The sequence below is a fragment of the Protomyctophum bolini genome, assembly GCF_963924005.1.
Source record: "Protomyctophum bolini genome assembly, chromosome: 4".
Taxonomy (NCBI): domain Eukaryota; kingdom Metazoa; phylum Chordata; class Actinopteri; order Myctophiformes; family Myctophidae; genus Protomyctophum; species Protomyctophum bolini.
In genome coordinates this window covers 21,859,516-21,871,652 of record NC_137865.1, presented here as the reverse complement: position 1 = coordinate 21,871,652, position 12,137 = coordinate 21,859,516, and the positions used below count along the sequence as shown (strand labels likewise).

The 12,137-nt window shown below is 42.3% G+C and overlaps 1 protein-coding gene across 1 annotated transcript in view; it reads left to right on the top strand.

The window, feature by feature from the left end:
• Positions 1–1,177: 1,177 nt before the first annotated feature.
• The window catches only part of LOC308314498 (immunoglobulin superfamily member 22-like), a gene marked incomplete at both ends in the record, with an annotated part of 28,236 nt that continues 17,276 nt past the window's right edge, over positions 1,178–12,137 (top strand). Inside the window, 4 exons of the mRNA XM_080762129.1 lie at positions 1,178–1,280; positions 2,369–2,473; positions 4,148–4,284; positions 11,590–11,689. Of these exons, the coding sequence (XP_080618255.1) occupies positions 1,178–1,280; positions 2,369–2,473; positions 4,148–4,284; positions 11,590–11,689 (445 nt within the window). The remainder of the gene's footprint in view (positions 1,281–2,368; positions 2,474–4,147; positions 4,285–11,589; positions 11,690–12,137) is intronic.

Below are 12,137 nucleotides of genomic sequence, written 5' to 3'. Positions count from 1 at the left end.
ATTAGGCCAGCCAGTGGATCGAAAGACACCCACACACACACACACACACACACACACACACACACACACACACACACACACACACACACACACACACACACACACAGATATAAATGAAGTATGGACAAAAGAGTGGACTTCAACGTTTCAGGATAGATCACAGAAAGGGTACCGACCGCCGGCAATATCCCCCACACAGCATGTGTGTAAATCCATAACTGGATATAAAGAAACTGGCCTATTATAATCACTGCATAAAAGGAGGGTGAGAGAGAATGTGAGGGGTGTGAGGGATGGGCAGAGAGAGAAACAGTGTTTCAATCATGTTTGTTTGAGAGCGTACTGCTGCAAACCACAAACCTAATTACCTGTTAAGGCCAAGGGAGGCACCATGATGATGGCACATGCCTGCCTGGTGCCCGCATGTGCACACTCCTCCCTTTGTGAGTGCTCTTTGGGGTATTGAGGACAGCTGTGTATGAATATAGAGGACACAGTTAGGCTTGTCCCATTAAATTCCCTTTATCTAATGGAAGCAATATGTGCCTACAGTACAATATAAAGCAGATAAACTATTAGACAGTAACAAGACCCGGTGGAGTATGTGAATTATGTTGTGCCATTCATCAAAGACTATTCAGTTAATACTGAGCACACAGTATCCGCTCGCTGTCGGCCAGAAACCTTGCATCTCCCAAAAGCATATACGTTTGAACGTTTCTGGAAATGGAAATAAGAACCCTTTGTTCCACTGGATACAGTGCAGTGATTATTAGTTAGTCACAACTCTTGTTAATATTTTTCATTCAGTATTTATGAAAAGATGCAGATAGACTTAAGCACTTTCACTTTTAAAATTGTCCAAAAATAGCGCTGTGAGCTTGTAGTACTTGTTTTATACTCTCAGAATATTCAGCTTTTGCTGAAAATACCCGATCGACAAGCTTTCTATTACAATGCGTGGTTAATTTACCATAAAAATGATAACACTGGAGATACAAGGTTTTTGCCAGACAGCAACGATTCTCTCTCTCTCTCTGTGACCTGCCAAGTCCCAAAAGCCCAGTCAGTCTCAGCAGCACCAAGGTGACCTTGTCCCGCCATGGCAGCAGAGCTGCGCCAGGCCAGCGAGGGCATGCTGGAGCAGCAGGTAGGCGAGACGAGACAGGTGTCCGAGATGTCATCTTCCTCCTCCACTTCCACCACCTCCTTTTCCATGAGTTCCTCCTCCTCTGGCAAGCTGCGTAAGGTCTACCAGAGCTCCTCCAAGACCGCCGAGGGTATGAGAGAAAGAAAACACATTGTCTCTGTCACACATGGTTACAAAAAACGGCATTAACCACTTGACTCATTTTCAACTATATCTTTGTGTAATTGGTTCTCACTTTTTTCTCCTCCACCAATGTGTGCACAACATAATAAAACCTTTACAGTCATTGTTGTGATTTTGGTTGACCAACGATGATGTCATTGGTGGACGGCTTACTGAACTCCCCACAGCTCTCCTATAAGAGACACAGACCAAGAGTAGAAAGAAAGTGTGGCATTTTAACATTAGTGAGGACCAATATTATATGAAGACGCATGGCATGCCTACCGATGACGTCACTGGTATACTCGATGACCGTACAGGCGTAGGCTACATTTAATTTAGATAGCATTGACATGGCACTCTAAAGTGTACAGTATATACTCGTATAGTTTTATTGTACAGATATTCTACTGTTAGTCGGATGTTAGGTTCTTAGCTTGCTTATGATCTTTGATGACTGCTAAATGCATACATTGTAAAATGTTAGGCAGGATTCTGAACAGTCCACAGCCATCCTCTAAATGTTAGGCAGGTTTCTGAACAGTCCACAGCCATCCTCTAAATGTTAGGCAGGTTTCTGAACAGTCCACAGCCATCCTCTAAATGTTAGGCAGGTTTCTGAACAGTCCACAGCCATCTTAAAATGGAGCATTGAGGACCAATTATATGAAATGAAGATAGATTGAAACAGGGTGAAGCTGATAAGCTGAAACTAGCAAAATTACCTAATAAGTTCACAATGCACTAAGCACCAAGCTTGTTTTAATCTATTTTAGCTATTACAATCTTTGACAATGAAATGACAAAATAGGGACGTGTTCAACAGGCTTTGCTTCACACTTTTCACCAGCACTACCCTTAAACAGGTGGTAGGCCTACAGGTAGCGATAGTGTTTTCGACTTGTTCGATTGAAATACTTTCAAAGGCGTAAACTATCCAAACCACCCTTTAACCGCTGAGCTGGCACAATAATTATCTATGGCAGCATTATCTAAATGGTTACGTATGCTGTGTGTTGCTGTAATTAATCTCTGTGTTATTTGGTGACAATCCAGCCACCGCTGAGTCCTTCAGCCAGGTGCAAACATCCCCCCGCATCCCAGAGGGGGAGTCTGTCCCAGATTTTGAGGAGAAACCACGCCCTGTCACTGCCCAGGAGGGTGAGTTAGCGGCTCCCTCTTTTCCCCCCTTTCATCTCGAAACTCCGTGAAATTGCAAAGCAGCACCATCTGTATAACCCCAGCATCTCTCATCCCATTAAATATTATAAACAGGCCTGAGCTCCCGAGACACAATCATGAAAGCACAAAGTAGCTGTGCTTGGAACTTTCTTTGTGCTTGTGATGACCTCTGGGCAGGGGGAAAAAAGAGAGATGTACTGCAACTTGCTTTGAACAAATACTGCAGGCTTTGAAAGCCTAATTTGTGCTATCTCCGACTGTGATTTATAGATTGAGGGGCCAAACACACAGCCTGTTACAAATTATACATAACTTAACTCTGCAGATTAGCATGATCATTCAGCATTAGTGGTAGACAATAAAGAATGAAATTTACTGTACTTATCTGTATCTATACCTTAGATGTACGTTGTAGCAGATTTTATCTGTCAAGCTTGGGAAAGAAGACAGAGTACTCTGTATAAATCTGAGTTGTAAAATAATGAATTATGTAATGTAAACATGCTGTAAATGCATAAATTATGTAATATAAAATATGCTGTAATTGCAATTGTGTGCAAATGGTGTCTTATAAACCCATGAGGGTTGGGCACAAGGTGTGCATGACACGAAAATAATACATATTATTATAACTATACAAACTATTTTTAAAATTATCCCTGCTGGGGAAAAGCAAAAGCTGGTGTATGCGCAAACACACGCATATAATATGTTCATTGTTCCTAGTAGCCTAGCCTAGTAACTTTGCTCGAGCAAATAAGCAACATGCATGACTCGCCACCTGGCCTGGCCTGACCTGTTAAGTGGACAGGTGGCGTCGACTCGAGTGAAGGTTTCTGAAACATGGAACAAAGGCTATAGCCTATACTGCCAATACTACGATTCCGTAGTATGTATAACATATATTTTGAGTTTGAATTGACTTTTTTCATGGCAATGAGACGTTGCATTCACAGTCACACAGATGATGTTTTTTAAAGTTGCACGAATAGAGCACCGAAGTCTAACGTCAATATCGGTAGAGGGTGCTAAGTACCGGGTTTGTGTACTTTATTATTTGTAGCCTATTAAATCCCCATTGGGGGATTTTAGATCGCCTCATAACAACTGTGTTTGAAAAATAAACAAATCATCCTGTTCGTTTCACTCATATGGATATGAAGAATCAACTGACTGCGAGAAAACGCAAATGTTACTGCTGCCAAATTAGATACTGTATCAAATATGACTGACTGACTGTCGTAAACGATACAGAGACATCGCCCCGACAATATCGGACCACAATTCTTATATGAGACGATTTTAAGATGACCCCATGTTATTCTCCATATAGAGAAAAACTTCCACGTACCCCTTATTGGAATAAGGGGATGAGCGAGTGACGTCAGGACTTCGCTCTATGGAGTTCTCTGTAGTCTGTACTGTTGCCAGATCTTTCGAGAAAAACAAGAAACCGAAAACAAGCCCCAAATAAGCAGCTAGGCCACGTGATTTAACAGGGAATGGTCTGATGTTGTTTTAGAGCAGTGGATCTCAAACAGTCTCATGTCAAAGACCCCCCCCCACACACACACACACACACACACACACACACACACACACACACACACACACACACACACACACAATGAATATGTATGCATTTGTTTTTAGATGAAAAGGCGGTGTTCAAGGCCAAGGTGACAGGAAGACCTGAGCCCAGAGTGACCTGGGAGAGAGCCAGCGGACAGCCACTCTCTGACGGGACCAACACATTCTATGACAGCCTCAACAAACATCATATTCTCAAGGTTTGCATGCAGCCCATAGACTACACTAAACCAGTGGTTCAGTGTAGTGTCAAGGACCCTCAAATTAATATATATATTTGGCCGCGAACCCCCATCTGAAAATGTTTTGTGCCAGGAACCCCCAGAAGAGTTTTGTGTAAAAAATAAATAATAATAAAACAGGAAATCTAAACGTTTTCAAACACTTTCAAGATTTTTCTAAAAATGTACAACATGTAAAATGTACAAGCCGTACAAGCGAGTAAGGTGTCTAATTGTCTATTTGGTTTCATTTGAATTTATTTATTTATTTAACCTTTATTTAACCAGTAAAAACCACATTGAGACTGAAGTCTCTTTTAAGTGTAAACTGGCCAAGAGAAGAGGAAAGATAAGTGACACAGCTCTGCAATAACAATAAATACAAGACAATAACAGGACAAACATGCAATAGCCTTTAAAGTGCCACTTCACCCCTTTTGCAACCATATCTTATTTGAATGATGTTTGGGAGACAAGAAACACTTTCCTGGGGTTTTTACGTGCATAATATGTGTTTTTAGATATTTTAAATATTATATTTCAAAGTGTCCATGGGCTCCATGATGTCATGGACACTGGGCTCACTTCCTTCCTGGACTACAATTCCCATAATGGTTTGGTCCACTGCTCTTCCTTGTGGATAGGGGGGGGAATAAGCGATCTCAGTGTAAGTGAGCTCATGGACACTTTGAAATAGTGAAATATCTAAAAAAAAAACTTACCCACATAAAACCCCCCAGGAAAGTGTTTCTTGTCTCATTAAAATAAGACCAGTGACCTCCAGGGGAAAGTCTGGATGGCAACCGAGGAAGGTCGGTGACGCTGGAGAAACAGCTGACCTCCAGGAAAGTCTGGCTGCAACAGGGGTAGCAACCTCTGTTGCAGCACTCGCAAGAGGGCACCAAGCAAGCTACAGACCGTACAAATGAGCAATACCCCCAGAGTCTCCCAAGAGGAGGGGAGGAAGAGAGACTCAATAGCACAGATTAAACTGATATCCCCAAGAACACACAAGGCAGAGAGAGCTTCCTGCTAGTTCTGGCAGGGAAGAAAGGACAGTGGCGCGGCGCCCTGGGCGCGGCGGTCGCTGGGGTGTGGTCAGCACTGGTTTGCTGCACCTGGCCGGCAGTTTTTTCGCACTTCCCTGTTGGCCGGGTGTGGCTCTCCCTCCCGGTGCTGGTTGCGCCTCGGTGATGGCTGCGCGCGGGGTGCCCCTCCGTGGACTTTTCTATAGCTGGAAGCCTGGAGGAGAGGGGCAGTGACTTGACCAATCACTGCTGACCCGCCAACTGGAGAGTGTAGTGGTTGAGGGTTGAAACACTCTAAGAAGGTTGGAGACCACCTGATGACCTCTCTTCCAGGCCAAGGCATCCATTAGAAATGGATTATATTCGCATCTTTGATGTATTTACAAACAGAACTGGTTGCAAAAGGGGTGAAGTGGCCCTTTAAGTCTGAATTCACGCCCACATAATAGTACCATATATATATGATACCATATATGTGGGTGTGAAATCAGACTAGAGATACTGTATGTCAGATGTGTGGTGCACATTCTGGTTCTCCGGTATAGACACTAGACAGGCAGTATAGCTACTAATCTAAAGATCTAATGAGCACCTTCAGTTCAAGCACTGTACTATTTTAAGCATCTCAGATGTAAAAATGTATACTACAATTACTTTGATTATTGTCAACCACTCAAACCCTCTATTCTTATGACAGACCTGAGTTAACAACGGTTTTGGGCAGATTCTCCCACCCCCATCTAAACTAAATCTCTTCACCAAAAAGAGGCAATCTACAAGCTGGTAGATCTGCTATTTTTGTCAAAATGTATGTTCCCTCCAAAAAAGGCATGCTGCGGTCACCAGATAACTGATGCATTTGGATGTTGTGCATAGAGGAAACATAAAATAAGCATTTACCAGCAACAACATTGACGTGATGAACACATTATTAATGCATTACTAAGTAGGCCAATAACGATTGTTAAATAGGACATCTTTAACAATCAGGACAAGTATATTTTTGGCACAAATACTTTTAAAAGTAACATTTGTAATAACAACTTTACTTTAACAGGGAATGTCTATACATATTGCAGCTATACTTGTATGTAGGCCAGTGGTTCTCAAACCTTTTCTAGTCAAGGACCCCCAAATTCTAAAAAGGTTTTTCTAGGGACTGCTAGGGAATTCAAAATGTTTCAAACATTTTCTAGGGACCCCCAGAAACTATTAAAAATGTTTCAAACATTTTCTAGGGACCCCCAGAAACTATTAAAAATGTTTCAAACATTTTCTAGGGACCCCCAGAAATGATTCAAAACATTTCAAAAATAGCAGATCAATAAGCTCACAGCACGAAGTGCTGCAGTGCACTATGTGAGCTTGTATCTGCTAAAATGATTGTGATGATGCTACCCCACCCTAGCCTGGATCCAGCCCATTGAGCCCAAAGACCCCGCCCACTCTCTGAGTGGACTGCTAATCAGGCTAACCCCACCCCCCAAGGATTCAAGATTGCTTTATTTTGTCATTCTTTCCAACTGCAGCAGCAGGGTAAAAAAAACGAAATTACGTTTCTCCTAGTTAAAAGACAACACAGGCTCATACAATAATAAATATATCAAGTGCAAGACAATAGGCTACTCTGAATATAATTTAAAATAAGCCCTAAAAAACTGAGTCCATAAAAAAGATGAATAGAATAAGAAAAAGATTTAAAACCTGAACATAGAGTTCATGTCATCAGTTCATGTCCTATCTGCCAGTGATACTAGAGGATCATACTAGGAGTCTGATTGCCTGGGGAAAGAAGCTGCTCCGCATCCTTTCCGTCCTGGCACTGATGCTCCTGTATACCGTTTCCCAGATGGCATAAGGGAGATCAGGCTGTGAGAGGGGTGGGTGGCATCCTCAATGATGCCAGTTGCTCTCCTCATTTTTGAGAACCAAGTATATTTCTTCCAGCACTGTTGTTAAATCTACTGATTTAAGACATGAGAAGAGAGAGAAAGTAGAAAGAAACCAAATGCTCTTGAACAGGCTGCCAATAATAAACCCGTCCTGCCATCCTAGTATAGTCGCCTCATAGTCATACAGCACGCCATGTATGCATCATGCAGAAAAGTAGGCTACATAAAAAATAAATAAATAAAATAAAAACTTTGATCCTTTTATCTATATCACCACTCTGGAGTGGATTTATATGCCGTCTTCTTACCAGCCGGGGAGCTTAAGTGAAGCTTAAATGGCTATTATAAACCAATGAACTTGCAGATGCTGACATGCATCTACCGTTGCCATCTGTTTCATGATCGCGGGGATGACTTTTAAGATGCAGGGATGAAGGCTTTATAAGAACAGATTCCTGACGTAGCACCGCCTCCTGCTGTTTGATTCAAGCACTGCAGGGGAGTTTGATCGATTGATTGATTGAAATATGTATTAACAGTTTGCAGAATTACAGTACATTTCAAGCACAAACTCAATACAAAGACTGTTAACTGTGAGTGGACGACCCAATTAAGCATTACACTTGTTTACAAGAGGGTCCACCATGTTCAATTCATCAAAAAGTTTGTTGACGTGAGTCAGTCGTCAGTCATGTTCACCCAAAGAAAATTACTTATTTTCTATCAATTGCACGACCAATGAAGCCTTGGATTCAGTTACAGGGGGACTGACAAATCTTTCTGTGTGATACTTTTTTTCTTTTCTTACATTAAACACTTGAACCCTTAAGAAGAGAAACACTGAGGAAACAAGGCAGGTGTTTTGTATGTCTGGTAGGCAGGCATGATTGATTGATTGAAATCTTTATTAACAGTTTGCAGAATTACAGTACATTTCAAGCACAAACTCAATACAAAGACTGTTAACTGTGAGTGGACGACCCAATTAAGCCTTACACTTGTTTACAACAGGGTCCACATTGTTCAATTCATCAAAACATTTAGAGACAAACAAATAGACACTTCTATGTAGTTAAAGAACAGAACAGGAATTCATCATATAGGAAGCGAAAAGGGAAAAAAAGTATATATACAGTGAGGGGAACAGGGGGATAAAAGAAAAGAAAACGAAAGACAGAGTGTAGGGCGCCTGCACACAACACCATGCGTTGATGCCATGTGTGCATATGTGCAGGCACCCAACACCACGTCCATACAAAAACATAGTACAATCCATAGTACAAAGACAGAGTGTAGGGCGCCTGCACACAACACCATGCGTTGATGCCATGTGTGCATATGTGCAGGCACCCAACACCACGTCCATACAAAAACATAGTACAATCCAGATACAAATTCAGCTTTTACAGAGGCCAGTTTCGAATTGCAGCCATCCGTAGGTGCCCTTTGAGAGCAGTTTTGAAGGAGCCAAGGGATTCACATGTCTTAATGACTGTTGGTAGGGCGTTCCACATTTTGGTCGCATAGGAGCGAAAAGAATTTAGTCCCTTGTTTGTGCCGAATCTGGGTTGTACATGGTTTGTTGCACTCCCTCTGGTGTTGTGGGTGTGGACTTCGTTTACATTAAGGAAGTATTTAGACAGGTACATGGGTATCTTGGTGGTGTATCTAATCTTGTGGACCAGACCCATTGCAAGATGCTGTACTTGCATGTCGCGCGTAATTGTAGAACGCAGGGCATTCACTGTGAACTGAAGAGTGCGGGCCCAGACACCACAAAACAGTTTGCAATCAAACAGCCAGTCAATATACAGCGCATGATAGACGCGCCGACCACGGCAACGACAGACAGGCTGACCACAGTGTTGCAGATGCAGTTAGGCTAGTGTGGCAAGCAACTCTGACAATAGTAGGCTACAGTACTGTAGCCTAGTAATACTGTAGCCTAGTAATAGCTAGTAATACGTATTACTGCAGACAGCTACCATTTGGATGCACCAGCACCAACGCAAAGCCAAGTAGCCAGTTGCCTATTAGATGGGGGCACCCGCAGTTTCAATTAAAGAGGATATTTCCAGAGCACTTAACCTGCCAGTTATAGGTAAAGAAACGTTGAATATGTATTTGGTTCCAAAACACATTGCATTATTGATGTCCATTTATTGGAAACACCCAAGTTGAGCTCTTCTATGATTAAAGCGCCAAATTGAAAGATAAGGAGGGACTTGGAACTTTGGAAGCAAAAGGAATGCCCATAGCAGATGTACCCATCATAGGGATGGATGCAGTGGAATTAGGAGTCCTATAATTGGCGGAGACCAATATTGGAAAATGGTCACAGGAAAAATGGAGAGACTGAATGAAGGACTAGTTGCACTGGAAAGTGTATTTGGATGGCTGGTGCAAGGAGAAGTCACCACGCGAAATATCATAACTGAATTCATTGAAGTGATGCACATCAGCGTCGGAGAGGAACAGGCACTGTCAGAGAATACTGGACTACTCGCCCCGGTGCTTGTCCGTTTTTCCTCCAGATCAGTTACGCAACTTTTGGGAAATCGAATCCCTTGGAATCCACATGAAAGAAATGCATTCTGAGAAGGAAGACATGGCAGTGTATCCCAAATCCCCACTATAGGCTGAGGAAGAAATGCCACTTGACAGTTTTCAAATCAGCCTCATGGTGGCGCTACAACAGGCCAAGTTGCGTCTCACACACAAACACACACACACACACACACACACACACACACACACACACACACACTTGTACAGCAACTATTTTTGGCAAAGAGGTTTGGTGTGAAGGAAAATAAGCAGAATAAGACAAGTACAGAGTGAATCCAACAACATACAATTTTGACAGTGCAGTCAAACAAGTCTAAGGATAAGGAAGCTATATCTATGAAATTATGAAAGGGTAAGACCACTTTTTGAGAGGTTTGGGTTGTTTTCTTACGTTATTATGGGCAAACTATTCCATTCCATAAGTCATTTCGCTCCGTTGTGTTGTTTAAGATAGATTTATAAATTTACTATTTTAGTCGGAGATAGACTCAAGCAGTACTGCGGCGTTCCCAACTCTCGCGGGCCGTCTTGCGAGGTTTCGTTGTAAACAGAAGTCTCCACGCTGTTTGAGATGCACCCAGCTGCAGCCTCGCATATGAGCAATCCCAGACACAGACACTTTACACACTTCTTCTAAAGTGTCTTCTTAAGTGTCTCCCTCAAACACGTCCATTGTGTATGTTTTTAGTGACAAGCGGACGAGATCAAATCCATTTGTTTACATCCCCGTCGTTTCCAATAAGGAAGTGTTGTACAGTTTTGGTCCAATCAGATCGTTTTGCAACAGCAGTGATTCGGTCGGCGTAGGCATACCAACCGGATCTTCTTTCTACACATTAGCCAAAACAAGACAAAAACTATTTTTATTAAAAATAAAACCGCATGAGTTTTCCTGATGTCGTAAACTGTCAGAATCAGCTTTTTTTTCGTTTATGTGCTAAAATAGTGACTTTGAGAGATGTTTCCCCCGCAATGGACCCTATTGTTTATTTATTAAATTGCTAATAAACAACACAACGGAGCGAAATAACTCATGGAATGTAATAGTTTGCCCATAATAAGGTAAGAAAACTAAAAAAAAGTGGTCTTGCCCTTTAATGTGCAAAACAATGTAATGCCGTAATGGGGAGGGGGGGGGGGGGGGGGTCGGGGTCCCGATCTATCTCTCACTAAACTAGCTTAAAAAACATTGAAACCCCCTGTAGTAGTGATACCCAAATCAGCGATTAGTCTCCCTCCCAGTGAACCCGGCAGGCGACTAATCTGTTCTGTCTGTCTCCTGTCATAACTGCAGATGTATGAACAGCAGTTACAGCACTGCATTCATTAACTCCAGAGACATGTTGAGATACTTGCTGGCAGTGTGAGATAATAGCAGTGGTATAAGTACTAAGCATTGTACTTAAGTACAATTTTTAGTTATTTGTACTTTTTTCTTTACAATTTCCAGTACTTTTACTTATACTACACTACATCTCTGCAGAGGCAAATATTGTATGCCTACTTTTACTCCACTATAATAATGTAAAAGTTTTAGTTCTTTTGATTATTATTACAAAACATAGCCTGCCCTACATTAACCACTTATATACATATCGGCCATTCTTTCAAAAAAATGGCCCATTTGAAAACTAGAAATGTGACATTCTGAGTAGCCTACTTTACTTTTACTTTTACTTTTCTAATTTCTACATTGCAGTATTGATATACTTTCACTGAATTAGCCTATAAGTAAAACATTTGAGAAGCACTCTTTCCACCACTGAAGGGAATGCATTTCTTCCCCCTTGCCTCAGATCAAAAGCCTGACCCTGGCAGAGGCTGATGTCTACAGGTGCGTAGCCTCCAACAGCCACGGAGAGGCCGTCTCCGCCGTGTCTCTGACCGTCACAGAGCGTAAGCCTGGAACCCCTTGGAGTGGGGGGGGGGGGGGGGTCTATAAGATCTATAAGCCCACGGCACGAAGTGATGTGCTGTGAGCTTGTAGGTCTGCTTTTAGAATAGCCAACAGATAAAGTGGTTACAATGATTATGTGATATTGTATTGACACATTTCGCTAGGGAACTCCCATTCCACCCCCCCCCCCCCCCCCCCCCCCAGGACAGGACCCCACTTTGAGAACCAATAAGAGTGTACAAATGGAACCAAAGGGCCCCATAAGGGTCCATGTTGAGCCGCCGCTAGCCCCTCCTATGTCCAGCTTTGAGGGTCTGTGTAAACATAAACATTGAAGACAAAATTGAGCGGGGGGGGGGATATCCTTGAAATTGAAAAGTTTGAGAAACACATTCATAGGGTGATACACAGTGTCCATTTTGACAGCACTTTATTTAGTTTTGGTCA